The sequence below is a fragment of the Tyto alba genome, unplaced genomic scaffold, assembly GCF_018691265.1.
Source record: "Tyto alba isolate M040663 unplaced genomic scaffold, T.alba_DEE_v4.0 Super-Scaffold_48, whole genome shotgun sequence".
Lineage (NCBI taxonomy): Eukaryota > Metazoa > Chordata > Aves > Strigiformes > Tytonidae > Tyto > Tyto alba.
Window position 1 is genome coordinate 6327269 of NW_024881324.1, and position 19688 is coordinate 6346956.

At 38.6% G+C, this 19688-nt stretch overlaps 1 protein-coding gene across 4 annotated transcripts in view; it reads right to left on the minus strand.

The window, feature by feature from the left end:
• Nucleotides 1–19688, minus strand: part of CDKAL1 (CDK5 regulatory subunit associated protein 1 like 1) — a 432929-nt gene that overhangs the window by 17584 nt on the left and 395657 nt on the right. For 3 of the 4 annotated variants that reach the window (XM_042806719.1, XM_042806718.1, XM_042806720.1), the window contains exons 14-15: nt 9353–9436; nt 8357–8521 (exon numbers count right to left, since the gene is read on the minus strand). In XM_042806719.1, coding sequence (XP_042662653.1) covers nt 8357–8521; nt 9353–9436 — 249 coding nt within the window. Of the gene's footprint in view, nt 1–3848; nt 3915–8356; nt 8522–9352; nt 9437–19688 lie in introns of all 4 variants that reach the window. The other variant, XM_032998847.2, reaches the window with a different exon arrangement.

Below are 19688 nucleotides of genomic sequence, written 5' to 3' on the forward strand. Positions count from 1 at the left end.
GATTCTTTCCGAAGAGTGAGTCTGTTAAGGCTCTGACTGAAAAAATATTTTAAAAGGAACTCCTAAACATTATAGGGAGTGTCAAGTAGTTAAAATTACCATGACTACATGCTTCCAGTTTGTCCCTACGCCAAGGGAGAGCAGGACCCTCCCACTCATCCCGCAGTGCAGCATCAGGAGGTCGAGTACTAGAAATAATACACAAAAATGGAAGAACTATTTTAGCACTCGGAGTTTTATTTCTGGAGGCAGAAGGGGTAGAATATTTCTGTTTAACCTTCTCTGATTCTCCATAAAATGACTTATAGTTGAATCATCCCAGTCATTACTATTTCCATTTATTGTATACACTGCATGGGATTAACATGATTATGTAATTTAAAGTGATTAGACAGTGACATTTGGCCAAATAACACTGTCTGTGGAGGAAATGAAAAGTAAATAAACTAAAGTTCAGATCTTTTCACCTGAAATAGACTTAAGAGAGCATTTGTTTGAAAAGGGGCTGTGTAGTATGAGTTCTGTAATAGTAGTTTCAGCTGAGCTTTGATCCCTAGCTGAAATTCAGCACTGCCAGAGGGATTGGGCAGAAAGACAACATGCCCATTAAATTAAAGACGTCAGGATAAAACTACTTGGTGAAGGTCTTAGGCTGGCTCTTAGATGTGCTGCCTTAAATCACCTCTATGTATTTTAACCCTCTATGCAGTGCAGAGAAATGTTTTGGATCAATGAACTACCTTCTCTTCCAGTTTGCTCGTCATCAAATGATTGTTGACTAAATGAAAATACTCATAGAAATTACAGAAGATAAGGCTGGAAACAAACCTAAGTGGTCACCTAGCCCATACCCACGACCCAAGGCAGCTGGCCTACACTTCAAGCGTTTCTCACAGGTACTTGGTTAGCATGTTCCTAAAGACCATCATTGATTAAAATTCCCCAACCACTACAGCAGATCCAATTCGGTGCTTATCTGAACCCAGCAAGAAAAAGCTATTCTGCCAGCAAGAAAGAATCTATTCTGAATTTCAGATTCTACGCTGAGAAACGTTGGTCTTTCAAGCAGAAGAAAAAATTCAAATCAACTCAGATCTCCACATAAACAACACCAACAGGGTGTGCAGATAATATGTAGATTGTGAAAAGCACCATCTAAGGAACAGCACACTAAAATTTTTTGTCATTTTTTCATGGAAAAATTAGACTTGTGAAGGTTCTTTTTAAAAATATCTATAGATGGCACTGAGCTCCACTCTTAGAAAGGAAATTTCTCTTTTCTTATGTTAAATTTATAGTGGCCTTAGTGAAGTAACTGAAGAAAACATAAGGAAAAAAAGATTAATTAAGAAGGATTTAACACCATCTTTTATGACCTCTATTTACAACCAGGGAACATGAGTAACACATTAAATAAAACAGATTAATACCTGAAAAAGAATTATTTGTATGTCTTGCATTACAATTAGTTGTTTCAGAGAAATAGGGAGAGCAATTGAGCCAACAAAAGGTGTTTCTGAAAGAGCACCAAATAGTGCACCATATTTTCATGTATTACCTGAAAACTATTTTACATATAAAATGTTCCTTTTTTTTTGTTAATATGTTTATCTTAAATAAAAAATTCCCCACATATTTCTCAAATTGCCCCTTCTTGGACATTGTGATGCAAAGATCCCTTTTGCAAAGTAACTTTCTAAGAGAGTTAAAAGGTGTATTTTCTTTGACTTTATATTTCTTCTTTGGAAATTCTGATCTTTCATTAGCATTTCTCATACTTTTTATAGTTTCTCTTTCTGTAATTTTATGAAAGATTTCTCTCCTCGCATCTCTATACCTTTTTTTTTTTTTTATGCAAAATTTGCTTCCTCATTCTCTTTTTTCCTTAAATCTCTAATCTCTAGTTCCTCTTCAGGAAACAAGTTTTCCACCACTTTGAATCTCCAGCATATGTAAAAACTGTGCTTAATAATTATTTCAGTTTCATGCACATCTTCCACGGTTCCTTCCAAGTCCTTGAAGGAAGTTTCCAATACAGAGATCTCAACTGTACCATGATTTCTTTAATTTCTGTTCCAGTAGAAGATACTTTCTTCCCCCTTCTCCATTTTATTTTGCCTGCAAGTGAAGCACCCTTTCTACCTGAGATCTGAGTTCCTTTTAAGCTATGCTTTGTTGATTCTTCTTTCTGGCAGGCTATAAAGGAGTGTTTGATATATCCATCTTTCCTATTTCCTAACATCAGAAACAAGGCTGGGTAATGTTTAGAGGTCATCTTTTGCTAATGTAACTACAAAATACTTGTGGCTAACTGGGAGACGAGGAACATAAAGCTTCTTCAGTAATATCCAGAAGTACAGTGCCACAGTAACCTACTGCAAAAAACAAAGGCAAGATGGAGAAAAAAAGAAACAAGTAGACTGACCAAGAAATTGCTTCCTAAGTGAAAATCAGTGGCTCACTCCTCATTTGCTCCAAAGATCCCGATGACTTGAATAGCTAGTAGCTTAATGGGCCAACTGTGGGTATTGCCAGGGCCTGGGAGCTGTGGGGATGTGCACCAAGATCCTAGACTCACAAAAGGAGATATTGCAAATGGGGGCTGCCAGCAGTTGTTTGCAGGGGGAGCGTTAGATATAGAGAATGTTAGCACATAAACCAATGGAAAACAGATAACTGCAAGATGTGCCTATAATTGTTTGAAAAGAATGTCAGTCACAGATGCATTACAGGAACAGGAATTATGAACATAAAATAATCATGACTACATAATTAAATAGCCTGTTAAAATTATTTTTTTGTTGCCTTAATTTTCCATCTGATTAAGGCCCTCAGACTTACAGAGCTTTGATTTTGGCAATGCATTACAAATCTGTCAGGTAGCCAGCCTTTTATTTTTATCCCTCAGTCCTTTGGCCTCTTCTTCATATATTTCTCATCTTGCAATATTTTTTTTATCTAGTTACAGAACATATGTAAACAACTAAAATTATTTTTGGAGTACAGAAGCATAACATACTCTATTTCCATTTCTAACAAGAGAACTTATTCTTGCAGATTCTTATTTTTTTTCAATTATTAAGTTTGGGCAAACATTTGTCTATAAACAGGATATATTTATTAGCTTTTTTACTTTATGCTGCTAAGAAACTGTCAAGATTCCAAACAGAATTAATAAAAATAAAAATATTAAAATGTTATTAAATTACATTCAGGCTGTTAACACACTGATGACTTGTCAAAAATATTATCTAGTAACAAGGTACTCAGTACTATCTGCATTGCAAACCCACCTCCAAAATCTCAAAGACTAGTTTACTAGAGTTCTTAAAAACATAGCAGACATGCTAAATTGCTTTACTGAATCTCAGAATGCTAAAGTACATCCTTAATGCTTTGTCAACTCCAAGTCTATCTGAATGAAAGGACATCACATCCTTAGTATTTACATCTTGCCTTTTTTTCCCTGAGAAACTTAGTAGAACTAATGCTATATCAAAGCTTTGAAATATTTATTCACTGTTATTTCTAATTGTAGTTAGTAACCCATGACATGCTTGTTTTTTCTGAATGATGATTTTTAATGTTACTGTCAATACTTTTTAATGCCCAGTCCACATATATCCTATGTTAGATTCACTAGAACTAAATCCAAAAATGCCTTTACTCACGAGTTCATGCTTTCTTGATTTCAACTTTCACCTATATATCCTCTGTTATATATCTTCTAAAACGTTGTTCTATTACCGAATCAGCAATTGCACATTTGAAACCAAAATAAATCTACAGTAGATTTAAATTTCTGAGTTAATTGGAATTTCCAAATGTATTTGTCCCCCAAAACAGACCTCCTGTAAAATCGTGCAACTTGGAGACATCATTCCCTTTTGAGTGCCTTTTATGGAAAATTCATGCTGAAGTAAAAAAAAAACCCAAAACCCTGTCAAATACCTGTGCATTTTAATACTTAATATGCCCACTACAATCAGAAAGTCTGATTGCTTTAACAGCTTTTAACCTGAGCCGCTGACTCCAACACTCCTCCATCCTTCCTGTCCCAACTTCTGCAACAGAGCCTAACGTTATAATGTCAAGACCTTATTCTAAACCCATCTACTTAGTCACAGTTTTTCCTTAGAGAATATAATAACTGCTAAGATATTCTACATCATTAATACATTAATGGATATACATATTAGGTGTGGTTTTCATACACTGAAAAAGCATGATAAAAAGATATGCTATAAATATCCAGAATGAATTCTATCAGTATTTGTCTCCTCCTTAGTTGGCACAAATATACAATGTGTGAATATTTTATGGAGCCTGAAAATTGTCCTTTGTGTGACATTTTGCATTTCATCTTTTCCAGTCGAATCTTTCGATTCCAGTTGGTGGCCTACTTCTTGTATTTCTTTGGACCAACTTATCACCCCAGTTATGTGGTCAAAAGGGTAAAAAAATGCCTACAATTGTTCCTTTAGACACACCATGTTGCTTGTGGTGCTCCCTCTGAACTTGTAAGAAAAAATTGTTGAGGGATACGAAGCAGATGAGAAAGGGAACAGACAATTGCAGATAATCTCTGATCTTTTGGAGATATTCCAAAGGCATGGCAATATTCTGGGTATATCCGAAGCACAAACCCAGGCTGGACAATGAGTGGATGGAGAGCAGCCCTGCCGAGAAGGACTTGGGGTGTATTAGTGGGTGAAAAACTGATCATGACCCACCAATGTGCGCTCACAGCCCAGAACCCACCCGTGCCCTGGGCTGCAGCCAGAGCGGGGGGGCAGCAGGGTCAGGGAGGGGATTCTCCCCCTCTGCTCCGCTCTGGGGAGACCCCCCTGCAGTGCTGGGGCCAGCTCGGGGGCCCCCAACAGCAGAAGGACACGGAGCTGCTCGAGCGGGGCCAGAGGAGGCCACGAAGATGCTGGGGGGGCTGGAGCAGCTCCCCTGGGAGGCCGGGCTGAGAGAGTTGGGGGGGTTCAGCCTGGAGAAGAGAAGGCTCCGGGGAGCCCTTCGAGCGGCCTCCCAGGGCTTAAAGGGGGGACAGGAGAGGGGGGGGGGACTCTTTGTCAGGGGGTGTGGGGATAGGACGAGTGGTAAGGATTTTAAACTGAAAGAAAGTAGATTTAGATTAGATATAAGGAAGAAATTCTCTCCTGTGCGGGGGGTGAGGCGCTGGCCCAGGGTGCCCAGAGCAGCTGTGGCTGCCCCCTCCCTGGAAGGGTTCAGGGCCAGGTTGGACGGGGCTGGGAGCCCCCTGGGCTGGGGGAAGGGGGCCCTGCCCGGGGCAGGGGGGTGGGACTGGGTGATCTGTAAGGTCCCTTCCAACCCAAACCAGTCTATGACTCTATTTGTCATCACAGAACTTATAGAAGTTTCTTCTTGCCTAGGATGGGTTTGTGGCTTGCTTTGGGATCCTCACATTATGGTGCTCTCAATTTTTATAACTTTATTTTTTTAGCCATATGATTATTTTCCTTAAAAACTGTACAGTTTTGAAAGTGTTCACTCTTTCTGTGAACACTCCTCTTTAGAGAGAAGTACAGCTGTGATGTATCTTGAAACATCTTTTATTGTGTCCTGTGCAAGTGAATGAAAATACTGTTAATGATAGCAAGTGATGCCTAAGATGCACTACAAAAATCGCGTCTTTTTAACAGCTGCAGACTGTCTACAACCACGTTACAGCTCTGACTAAGAAATCCCTCTTCATCATAGGACTTGTGCAACAAGCTGAACTGTAAGGTGTATGCTGCTGGCCCAGTAATATACACGGGAAGAGCCAAGAGCTTTGTTGAATGCGAATGGACTGAAGCATGTGAGAGTTTTACTGCAGTACAGCCTATTATCATATTCTTTTCATATACATTACCCCAAACTACATTTAAATTCATGTTCTTCTCTGAACTAGCTCTCATCACACACCAGCAAACATAAAGGAGTTGAGAGGAAGTCATAGCACTGACAGGGTGAGACCAGAGGCCCACTAGAAATTTCCTGGGCACTTCAGCTAGCATGACAGCTACAGGGTGATGGTTGCTGACTAAAAGAGCTTCTGCCTAGAGGTCATCAGTGCTGAGCAAGAGACCTGCCTGGTCTTAAAAGAGCCAGATAGCAGCTGGTTACCTATTCTTTCAAGCCAGGGAAGGTAATGCAAGCCCTAATTCTTGCTCATTTGTGAACACAGTGGAAAGGAAAAAGTGAAAGAGCCACATGTATTCTATTTTTTTTCTTTTATAACCTATTTTAGGTAACTCTTCCTTCTCTCCAACATATCGTTTGATTGCTTGACTTAACAGAAAAAATTATCCAAGGTTTTAGTTCTGCGTGCTGCCCTTTTGAAAACCTGGTGGAGACACTTGGAATCTTGTTGAAGATTCAAGGTATTTGGCCACTTTTGAGGAAGTACCTGAATACGTACATTCTGTGTTGTCTCCTCCTTCTCTCCATAACCTGCCATCTGTGCACATAACAAGCTACATAAAGGGTCATATTACATATGCTGTCCCTTTTATACTGCGCATAAGCATCTTAAGTTAGAATTATGTGTCTTGAGCACACCTAGAAGGAAATGTTTCCCAGCAGTCCAACCATACAGAACAACATAAAGAGCATCTTTTACCCAGCCAAAAACCCACAGTGACTTTTGTGACAAGCTGACTTTTTTTCCTGGGAACCTAAAGGAAATTTCTGATTTGCCACTTACATATGATTTGTCAGGAGGAACTTCCCACTACTAGTTTCAGTTCATGTTCAACATATTATACACTTGCCAAGTGTGATTAAAAGCTTTCAGCTGTAGCTTCCACGTACAAAAGATGTCCCATTTACTGAAGTATTGAGATTTTAGTCTCTTACAGAAAGCAAAAGTTTCTAACATGTCCAGTGGACCAAATATAAATAAGATACTCCCTTGAAGGAGCACTGGCATCCACAGAAGTCATGAAAAGCAATTTGCCTTATCATTCACTTGCTGTAGCCATTTACTTGGGCATTCCAGGTACTTGTTCTTACCTACTAAAAGGGTGGGAGCAGATCTATACATCCCAGTAATTTCTTATGGACGTTTTCAGTATCCTCGATTTTAATAATTTTCTCTCTCATTTTTAACATCCAAAATTTCAGTCATCAGTCTGCTTGCTTGTACCCATGCTACAAGCTTCTGGCAGCACATACTCAGTTTAATGACAGGCTTGGTTCTGTTCCACCAGATTATATAAAAAAAAAAATGTTCTGGTGAAAAAAATCAGCTGTATTTAAATAGCTACATAGTCCAACCAGACAATTTGAGGGTTTTGGCTGTTTTTTCCTTCTTACAGACTCTTATCAGGCCAACATACACAGGCACGCAGACAGTATTCAAAGGAGAGTTTAGAAATGTGTTTGTTCTTAAGCTTCATGATCTGCCAAACACATTACAGTAGGTGCATTATTGTTGCTTGATGTTTCCATAGCCTGGCTTATTTAGGAGAGCAAGGAGCTTAGCTTAACACCAGTCACGTAAGGTATGCATTTATTATTTCTTTTAAATATGACTACTTAGAACTTTAAGAAGGAGGCATATATACTTTAATACTTGTCAACAATTTACTGTAAAAGCAGCAAGGTGGCTGATAAACTGCCAGTTATCCTTCTTCCATGTGCTAAATTATTGCTACATATTTTTGGAGATCCTAACAACAGTGCTGGAGAAAGGACATCAAATGATGCTTAGAAATGCGATACACATTTTCATTTCACACTCCATCAGTTTTTACAACTAGAGCTCCATGAAACGTATGAGAATACTTGGCTAACAGCCATATCTACTGAGGTGTAAAATAAGGATCAGATCTCTTTTAAAAAGAGTTTCATTTTCTTTACATGACTAAATCAGATGTTGACCTTTTCCCAAAATATACTGTAAATATTCCGTACCTCTACCCATCAATTAATTTTGAATATCTTAATCCAATTTTAAAAGACATGTAATCAACACACATTTTTTTAAAACAGCTTTGTAAAGCAAAATACACTGATTCATCCTTCCACGAAACTAGAACTGAAATACACTGGATTATATAATCACTGGTGTTAAATCTTTTCAACTCTAGTATGTTCCTTCCTCATCTTGCACACTGAACAAGAAACAAGTGTATTATTGCCTTTATAGTCAGCAAAGTAAAGCTATGGACATCAGCAAAAACATCTTTTAAATTCAGATTTCAATCTGTCAGGAAAGATTAAAGCTTCATGCATATAAAAGAGGGGAAGTATAAAATGATAACAGATACATAGCATGAAATCATTATGCTTGAACAGCTGCTGTTTTACCAGTGTAGTAAAGCGGAAAATGTCTTTTACTCACCTCCGTTAAACCAGAAACTTCTCCTTTTGCTAACGGTCTGGCGATGGATGCAGTGTAAACTCTGGCATCTGACAGTGGTTTCCCCTTCATGAAATGTTTCCCAGCTTCATAAATATTCACTTCTACCATCTTACCCATTAAAAGAGGATCCTTTGGCACAAGAACCTTTCAAATAAAGACAAAGACATAGTTATTAAATACCACAAAGAACATCACTGTTTCCAGCTTCCACTCAGAAAACAGATTTTTGATAAACATCACAGCAAATCATAAAACTTCAAAATAACTAAAGGTAGAAAAAGCAAACTGTAGACAGCTCAGTGCAAGAAAATGGAGAACAAGCCAAAGGCAGAACCAGAATGAAATCACGATGATGCAGAAAAGCCAATTTTATTGGTTTTCAGCAAGTCATCTGCTTTTAAGCAAAAATAATAATTTTGTGGAATAGATGCTGTACTTCCTTCCTAGCTCAATGATGTTTCTGTGTGGAAAGAATTTGTGTATAGAAAGTACATAGAAGGAAATACAATATATCGGGCTGAAGTGTTAATCTAAAGAAGTTTTTGAACTTCTGAATTGTTTGAAATTATTTTTTTTTTGTGAACTGCATTGCCTGAAAACATTTTCTGAAAGATGCATGGAAATTATGAAGATTCAACTATTCAGAAAACAATACTTTGGAGACACATAAATTAAAAATACTGCAATAATTAACAGCTTCTTAAACCATTCAAATACTGTTATTTGGATATATAGCACGTATCCTCCTCATGCTGTATACTCAAAGAGTTACTGTGTATTTCTTAAGATAATTTCAGGTAAATTGTATTTATAAGACAGACATAAAGTATCTCATAAACAGGTCTTGATGGTCATACCTCTCCTGGAAAATGTTTCTTATTTATTTGTTTTTTACACTGTGGCACACTGTATTGCTGAGATTATCAGAAAGCAAAGATAAAACAAAAAGATGTTATGCTTGTTATTTAACTGTACCTGCTCATAGAAAGGATTATGAGCAACGTAGTAATTGGAATCAAAGGATTCTTCTGTTACTAGAACTCTCTGCCTCTCACCAACCTGGAAAATAAAAGATGAGAGATGACTCAAAAATCAGAAATAATGCATTACACTCAGAAGAGAGCTGCAATTACCAACACTCTTAGCAGAAATCATCAAATTCAGAGGAAATTCCATGTCAGCAAGAAAGCTGGGCAGAGAAAGCCCTAGTTCAAACCGTCTAAAACTGACAGGGTTAAAAGTCAGAATTGAGGGCTAAAACTGTGGTACTGCAATGGCTTAACATGAAATTCCAGTTCAGAAATATAAACTGATTTTTAGTTATTAACACTATAACAAATAAAAATGTCAGATGTGCACAGAGTCTATTATGGCTTCATCCAGCTAATGAAGAAACCCCCCTTCAACATGAAATTCTGCAGTCAATCACAAAAAGGGTAACACCATGTCCCGTGTTGTCCCCCCTCCGCCCTATGACAAATAAAACAATTAGCAGCACCTGAGAGACATGGAACTGTAGCATACTGCACAATTTCTAGATGCCATCAACTTAATCTATTTGCCTTATTGTTTGTTTTAAAGCCACACTTGTTATTTACAGTGATGAGGCATATCTTTATCCCTTCTTGGTGATTTCACCAAGTAGTACTCATGAAGGCACACTGATTTCCATGACAGTGGAGTCAACACTGAATATCAGAAAGACTCAGTGAAGAGGAGTTTTGAACAACCCACAGACACAGTGATATTAAAGGCCAAATAAACACTGGGCTAAAAATCCCAGTGTTTCAATTATACCACTCAACTTCCAAGCACACTAACACAGTTTAAAGGAAGCACCAGTTTTATAATTAATTAAATGGAAGGCCCCAAGACAAATCAGCTGCATAATGTGCCAAGTAGATATGAAACAAAATCTGACCTTCCCCAAAGTTCAAAATCCCCGACACAACACCTTTTCATTTTGTCCAATATTGAGTTGTATAATGAAGTTTACAGCCTAGTTTCTGCAAGCATTGGAGGACATTTAGCTCACATTTCTAGTCTGAGCTCATCTCCATTTTTTTTCGTCTAAATGTGCCCTGGATTATTTCCAAACTATTTGACAAATGCATTCTGCAAATTACAACTGTCTAGCAAGTTAAATTTACTCACTGATTTTATTGCTATTTTGAGAATCAAAAAGGTTTCACATTTTACTCCAAACTTCTAATATCTATGAGCAAATCTGAATTCGAGACACTTTCCCCTCCCTAAAAGACTTCCACCACATCCTAGTGGCAGCTGTTATGTAGAAGTTTTAAGGCCTCCATCATAAGGTCCGTGTGAATTAGTAAGAAGATGCAGATCAGATAATACTGTTTCAGTTTTTTAGGGTACAAGCAGTAAAACGTAAGATTAAGACTTTCTCTAACAGTCAATGGCAGAAAAAAGAACATGAGGAAATTAGAACAGCAATATCACATCTACATTACAGTATATATATATATATATATATATATATACACACACATACACACTCTCTCTATGCATATACATACACACACACACACACACGATACATCTATAACTCTCCACTCGCCAAACAGTAAGACTTCATGGAGTAACTCCTGCCTTCCCTCTCCTGCGCATGTACCTGGAGTATTCTCAAAGTAAACCCCGGGGAGCAGAGCAGACAGTGAGCACTTAGCTCATGTCCCCAAACACAGTGAGAGTTAATCCCCCAGGACCCCAAGAGTGAGGCACACAGCAGAAGGGGCACAAGCCCCAAGTTACAGACCCAGTAACAGAATCCTAATAGTAGAAAATATGTATATTTTTGTATACTTTTAAGAGGTGTTCAAAAATTATTTATAACACATTTGCATTTTCTGTTCATATTTCTCCGGGAAGCCTACAATTACAAAAAAACAACAGATACAGCATACTCAAATTTTAGTAACCAAATCCAGTGTAACTGTTTAAACATTCCTCTAAACAGTAAGGTGTGTTCTTCTTTCAAGAAAATGGTTATTCAACTAAATTCCCAGAGGAGTTCTGCAAGTACATGTCAAGAAGGCACTGGAGATCACAACATAAGTAATAAGATTACAGGGAACATTTTCCCTGAATGGAGAGGTTTTGTTGTTTCTATAATATTTGAGACCATAAGAAAATCACAGCCCAGTGTCTGCTGTAGCACTATGGTACTAGCATCTCAGATCTCATGCAATATGATGAAAAAGAGGAGCACAAAATGTTAGATAAGCAACATTCACCCTTGGGAAAACATCCTATCATGGAAAAGCACCAAGGCCAATCATCCGGTCACGTCCCCACATTGCATTCAGTATTTATCGATACCACAACTTAGCAAAACCATCTCAAAGCAATACTGAGCCTGTAATTCATTTGTCTTGCGGTTCCCTGGTTCTCTCTGTTTATAATGTTCTGCCTTCATTATCTCTACAAATCCTGTCAGTGCGGTAGTCTAATGTGTTATCTTCATACTCTCAGATGACAGAATGGCAAGTATGATATGCAAAAAATAATAAGAATAATAAAAAAAAATCAGAGGGAAGAAGAAAAGAACACCTGTGTTTGATCACGTGATACAAGCAGTGGTTTCTTCAGAGATACATTGCCAGTTTTTCTTATCTTGCTTCCATGAGTAGGAAGAGCTCAGGCCTCCATGTCTCAGAGGGCCAGACAGAGCTTCTGGGCTCAGAACTTCCCAGGAATGGGAGGAAATCAGGAAGACTAAATTCATCACATACCGTCAAAACTGTGGCATTAAAATTGAGTGCCAGAAGTGCAGAGGAGCCGAACAGCCTATACTAGTAGCATACAATACATGCACACACACACACACATACACTCACAAGACTAAGAAGACACACTGTAAGGAGTACAGGTAAACCCAGGAATTGTTCACTTGCTCATGTTACTGGATTTGTAGCCTTGGCCAAGGCTGAGGTCACAGAGAAAGATGATACCCAGGTATTTGCAGACTCTTTTGCCATAACAACAGAAAAGGAAAATTCCATTTAATGAGTTAGGCCATTGGGTATTCATGATCTACAAGACTAATTGGCTACACACATTTGTAAGACAGAAAATGACTATCTATCCTGCATCCAAGTATAATTAAGAAGAAATGTAAGTACGCAGAATGCAGCTTTGGTATTGAAATTTGTTCAAGAAGTGGAATATGTCATCATTTCTGCAATTATTCCCCTGGGATCTCTAAGTGCCTAAGTTTCATCTCTCTCTCTGAAAGAATTTAAATATGCAGAAACCAGACATGATATCTAATAACAGTCATAATTATAATAACCTTTGATGATTTTTTTCAGGCATGTACCAGCAGAAGTAATTCAGTATCTTATTTTTATTCCTAGTCTTTCATCTGCTTCCACAGGTATGCATGAGTTCCAGCTCTCAGGGAACTACAATTCTGACAAAGCATCTGGAACTGAGGAAACTCAGCCCTGGCACCTCAGTTTGGAAAGACACCCATAGAACCAGGATTTGTTTTTCTTTATGGAGGATAGCATGAAAATAATAATGAATTATAGCAAAAAAAATGTCTGGAAACCTCCCCCCTCCTAAGGCGGACTGGTGACATCATTTATGCAAAGAGAATTTGTTTTCACTGAAAATAATGCAACAAGCGCTGCTGGTCCTATCACATCCTACATTGCAAGAGTTGCCAGGTAGTTTGTAAATCTCAGAATTAGTAATCAAATCACTTAGGAACTTTAAATTCATTTTTGTTTATCCTACAGGAAATTCTGACACGACAATTCTGTAACTCTGTTTTTCCTTTACCAGATATCATAAAAAGCGGCTTTTCCAGCTGTCTCATTTTCTAAAATTAATGAACGGTAAGAAATGTCAAACATCCTTCTTGGTTGCAGTCAAATTAGGTCTATATTTTAAACCCAAATTGACCGAATCACATAAAACACAAGACTGATTTTTAAATTCTACAATAGTATCGGTACAAAAGATGTGCCCTTGTTTACATTCTTTGATAGAATATCGGTATGCAATGTCACCAATGGCCTGCTGTAATTGCACTCAGATAATGTATGCTCCTAATCTTTTTTTTTTTTAAATGAAAACTATAATTGTTACAGTTTGTTTCATTATTACAGTCAGTGCATGTGGCACATTATCTTTCTCATCCTTTCCTTATTGTTCCTTTTTCTGAATTTTGCTAGTTTTGTTTTGAATAGTCTCTGTTTGGCTAAAAAAAATATTAACAACCACTGTATTTCTATACTTGTCCCATAGAAGGCGGCACAGCACGTATACAGCCGTATCCATTGATTTAGAGATAGTTCCCAAAGCCTCCTTTCAGGTTGTGTTCAATTCATAATGGAATTGATGAGCATTTATGTTGAAGGAGGCTGGCTTGGATTCTGACCCCAAACATTACGGAGCATACTTGGTACAAGGCTTGGAAGCCACACAAAAAGTTCCTTGCCTTTACTTGTTATTTAAATACAAAATAAAGCAGGCAGTAAAAAATATACACTGTCACAATTTATGTGTGTATGTTTTGCAGATTATTCTTACGTACAGAATATTTCTGGTAAATATGCATATTTTGACCTTTACTAAGTATAACAAAGTTTAAGCAGAAGTAATTTAGAAAGCATTCACTTTACATCAATTTTGGCATACTTCTCTCCCAATTTTTCATTTGTGGTCTAATAACATAAAATAAATTTTAATAATTATGCAGATGATGTGTCCTTCCCTATAAAGCAGAGAACAACTGCTGGACCTACTTTTTATATATCACATTAATTCTTCCGTAATTAGAAGCCAAATTTCTTGGAAATTATAATTAAGCACTCGCTAAGTCTTGTATTTATACATTGTAGGTGTTTTCTCCTCCTGACAGACGAGTCTAGGTATGTCACAACCTCCCTGTAAAAAAGACAAAGTTTCTAGAAACTTATGACAGGGTCCCATTTTGATGATACCAGAACACATTTCTTTCCAAGTTCTCCTTTGTACTGCTTTTTTCTGCTGTTCAGCACTGTTCCTCCAACATTTAAGGTGTATACATATATCCTTTCTGAAGGTAGCACTGGAGACAAAAAATGGATTTGTCTCAGATTTTTCTAGAGTTGTTAGGGTTTAAATGTGGACACTAGAAAACAGTGCAGCTCCTGAGGAAGGCAATTTTTATGCCAGGATAAAAATACTTTTTTATCTAGCATACACTATAGACAGCTGCCACTTTTAGTAGGGCTTATGCTGCCACTGCTGCCAAGTCCAGATGGGTAGGTTCCTCCTTTTTATTATGCTTTGTTTAGTGCATAACCCTGTACAGAAATGCAGCAACAGAGTGCTATTAATATTTAGAGACCTGTATCTTTTACATCATAGAAGCATCAGTCACATTAATCTCTACAAGGCCCCTATAGCCCCCTCCCCTGCTACCAAAAAACCCCCCACCACTCACTCAACCCAGGACACTGGCCCATTTTACACCCGAGGAAAGAAACAGCAAACCTGACCACTCCAGTGGTGCAGAGTACGTGGATGAATTAACCACATGGATTTCATGTATTCCCAGACCTAAACAATGCTGCCTCAGTCCTACAATGCCACTAATTAGCAAGGAAAACAAAATTCTCAATCTCTTATGTAGATCTATGTATGAACTACAAATAAATCTGTTATAAGATAGTGTATATTACTGGTCCCACTATCCATATCAGACTGTTTTGTGCTTATGTCCAATATGGCTAAATTTTACCATTTCACACTTGCTATGAGTCAGTGTTTTTCCTTTACTTACATTCCTCAGGTTTTTTGCAGCCTTGGAAACAGCACTGGGTGGTCGTCTTCGCACGTAGGAAAGTAATTCATTCTTAACTAGAGAACTCCACAATCCCAAGTGAAAAGCAGCCAACATTCATCAAGGTGTCTCATTCCACTGTCAACCAATACAGCTGACTTTGTCAAATTACCATTAGTAAGCTGCCCATCTTTAAACAAAGCTGCAGGAATTTTATTTTAAAAGGATTACATAAAATGTATGATTTATGAAATAATATCTAAGCAAACTGCCTTTTTTTTTTTCTGTTTTAGGCACACAAACTGACATTCAGACATACTGTTCTTTCCACAGCATCATTTAAGAATTCCAAACGGACACAGGCAACAGATGCTTACAGGACAAACTCTTTCAGCCATTTTTCGGGCTGACTGGAGGCTGTGCATGGAGGAAGGAAGGATTAGGTATAAATTAAAGACAGCCACCTCTAATAGTACATAATCAGAACAACAAAAACGTGCCTCAGACCTTCAGCAGCAGGCAATTGCAATACAGCTCATTAAAAGCAAGTCAACACCTTCTCTTTGGTCCCCTTATGAATTTGTTGGCACAGCCATGGGGGAGGGAAAAGGCAGGGAGAGAAGGAGGTGAGAGATGGAAGTAGACTGCTTCTGCTTTCTTGGCCCATTGCTCACGCTTCAGGGTAAATAGATCCTTTCTATTACTGTGCACCTGCATCTGACTGCTTCATTTTGATTTGGTCTCCTGCTGTGAAAATGTAGCTTCTTCCAGCACATACAAACCCTGCCATGCAGCTCAGATGAGAATTATATTGAAAGATGTGAGCGGTGACCTAAAAATGACAACTGGTCCTCAAAATCTCTGATTCCTTTTAAACTCTGTAAGTTTGCATTTTGCTTGTCTCTCCTTTTCATTGCCTAGAAAAGGCGTAATAAAAACAGCACGTCGACAACGCTGTCATATTACCCTTCTAAATTTTATTAACTGTGTAAAATATTATAAAAGGAAAATAAGTTTTCTGAAATGGGAGATATATATTGCCTCTTAAAGCAGTCTCTCTCTCATTTGGTTCTTTCTGTTATAAACCTGGGCTTAAGTAGTAAAAGGATGAGGTGGCAGAATCTGGTCTTATTCTGGATCTGGCAAAACATTGCTAAGGGACTCTGGCTGTTTCCTTGTGCTCTCTGAAACTCTGTTTCCACATGTGCAAAATCCAATTCTGATTGTGACACGGCTCACAGAGTAGTGACCACAAAGCTGGGGAAGTTGCTATAGCAATGTAAAATACTCTATGCAGAACTATTTGAGACTATCACATAGCATGAGGAGTCAAGCAACTGCCTTAATGTAATACTGGCAAAAGTCTCTCCTGTCTTTTTTTCAGGTGCTCTAACAAACCCCATAAAACTTTGGCAACTATCTACAGAAAAACTCTAAACGAAAAGATCAGTTCAAAAAAGGAACAAGAAACATCTGAGTAGGTGAAGTATGTTTAAGGTCTTCCCTTCATACCCACAACGGTTCACAAACAAAACAAAAAACTAGACCAGTGCTGTTTAATAATTTGTTGGTGACGTGGACAATGGATCGAGTGCACCCTCAGCAAGTTTCTCGATGACACCAAGCTGTGTGGTGTGGTGACACGCTGGAGGGCAGGGATGGCATCCAGAGGGACCTGGGCTGCAGCCAGAGCTGGGGGGCAGCAGGGCCAGGGAGGGGATTCTCCCCCTCTGCTCCGCTCTGGGGAGACCCCCCTGCAGTGCTGGGGCCAGCTCGGGGGCCCCCAACAGCAGAAGGACACGGAGCTGCTCGAGCGGGGCCAGAGGAGGCCACGGAGATGCTGGGGGGGCTGGAGCAGCTCCCCTGGGGGGCCGGGCTGAGAGAGTTGGGGGGGTTCAGCCTGGAGAAGAGAAGGGTCTGGGGAGCCCTTCGAGCGGCCTCCCAGGGCTTAAAGGGGGGACAGGAGAGGGGGGGGGGACTCTTTGTCAGGGGGTGTGGGGATAGGATGAGTGGTAAGGATTTTAAACTGAAAGAGGGGAGATATAGATTAGATATAAGGAAGAAATTCTCTCCTGTGCGGGGGGTGAGGCGCTGGCCCAGGGTGCCCAGAGCAGCTGTGGCTGCCCCCTCCCTGGAAGGGTTCAGGGCCAGGTTGGACGGGGCTGGGAGCCCCCTGGGCTGGGGGAAGGGGGCCCTGCCCGGGGCAGGGGGGTGGGACTGGGTGATCTGTAAGGTCCCTTCCAACCCAAACCAGTCTATGGTTCTACAAACCTTAGAATGTCTACAAACCTGCCCTTAAGGACACTTGAAGTTTCAAATATAAACATAGAAAACCGTATTATTAATTCTGATCTTGGAATGGAAGATGGAGTTTAGAGGAATCTTTTAAAAATATCTGCAACTTCCAGCCAATTTGGCCATCACGTGGATTCTGGTGGCACGAGTAAACAAATATTTGGGTTCTTTAAATTTTATTTTGCTTTTTTTAACAAGCTAAGCCTGTGGTGAAGTGAGGTTACCAAGCTTAAAAATATGATGGTCTGTGTTAGAAAAGGCCATCCTTTCAGCTTCTTCTGTGAAATTATTTAAAATTATTTAAGATTGGCTGTTTTTGTTGGAAGCAATTCCTCAAGATACACTGCATATTTCTAAGTGATTTAAGCACAATATGAAGTGGCAGTTGCTAAGGCAACACTATGCAATTCCTGTTTCAGTGATCTCTCTTAACAGCTGCATAAGCCCAGACAAGTATCAGTTATATGAGAATTTATAAATCACCTTGGTAAATGCCCTATCAAATAACTTCTCCAGAAATTACTGTAGGAACTTGCAATACCAATCTGTTTTCTCAGACTAAAATCTTGTCTACACTACAGAAAGAAAACTGCTCACCAGTGGCTCTGTCAGAAGGGTGCTGATGTAGCACAGACGGATGTAATACTGCATTCAGCACAGATTCAGCATCACCAGCTGTTAGAGAGAATTGCCAGTAATAATAAAAGGCCCCAACATAAGCTTAACTTCAGTAAATCACAGGCAGAACCGCACGTTGCTTCCTCATAGAGAGGAGAAAGTAGGAAAAAGTTGGGAGAGGGTAAAAATACTGGATGCAAGAACACCAATGACAAAGTGAAGACAGCATTAATACAAACCAAGTCAATACCGTCTTCCTTGGCATGGTACTGGAATCCCCACAGTAAGACTGGATGCTCTTAGAATACATCTATAGCCTGATATTTTTTAATCAAATACACCAAAAAGACTGCTCCAAAATGTTGGGCTTCTCCCCAAAATGTCAACATAATTTTTCTGCTCAGACTACAACTGAAGCCAATGTTCCCTGTTCATCTCATCTGAGAACAAAGGAAGAGCAGATGGGATGAAACAGAAAAAACAAAGGTCCAGAATGACCCCCTATGCAAACCCAAACCCAACGCCTCCCCCAAATCCACTAAAAGCTGTACTAATACATTTAACAACACACAAAATACATAACATCGTTGAAAGTTAATTAACTTAGAATTAAAAATGGTGTCACTAACTGAGTTACAAAAAAAAAAAAAGGTATAAATATGTATCAGCTTTCTTTTCAAAAGAATAAAACTCCTTTTGCATACATGAATCACAGGCTACTAACAAAAGCATCTGAACATTGTCAGAAGCTGATAATGTTAATGAGGATAGCATAATGATATTATTTTCTTTTATTCTGAAGGTAGCCGATATATGATTAAAAAAATCACACACTTCAGGGGTTTTTTTCCAATCTAAGGCAAGGTAAGACCCTAGAACTGCTGACACTTCTAGAGGCATAGTGCTGAATGACAAATAACATCAAGGGCTTACAGAGGGACCAAAGTGAATGATTCATTAAGCAGTGATAAATGTAGTGTGACTTCATGTTATTTGGAATTTAATAGTCACTACTGTCAAACTAGTTGTGATGCACTTTAATATTTTTAAACACTATGCCAATTATTTGCATATAAAAAAGATATTCAAAACAAGTACCTCTTCATTAGCATACTAAAATAATAATTCTGACCAATTCTTTATTATCCATTAAAGGAAGTTAACAGCGATCAGTTCAAGAAAATCATAAGATAAATCTCTTCTGGCTTAGAAGAAAAAGAAAAAAATGGCTATGGACTAAGTTTTTCTTTCTATCATCTTCTTTATAGCCTACTCAATTCTCAGGGCTGTGCATAAAGTTATCACAGAAATCTCAATTGTGTGCTGCTGTGTATGCCTCAGCACACTACCTTTTGCATGACATCAGAAACAAATATGGCAAATTAAAAGCCTCACTACTTTGCAAATTCTCTTCAACACCTATACCACCGTGTGCAACCTTCTCCTCCTTAAAAAACATCCTTACTTAGCCCAGATAATAGGAAATACTTAAAAATTGGAAGACATTAGGGGTTTCTACAATCTTTCAAACTAAGCAGTAACATCCTACACCGTAGTTGAATTTTCACAAGACAAAAAGTTAAACAAGCTGTACAGTTT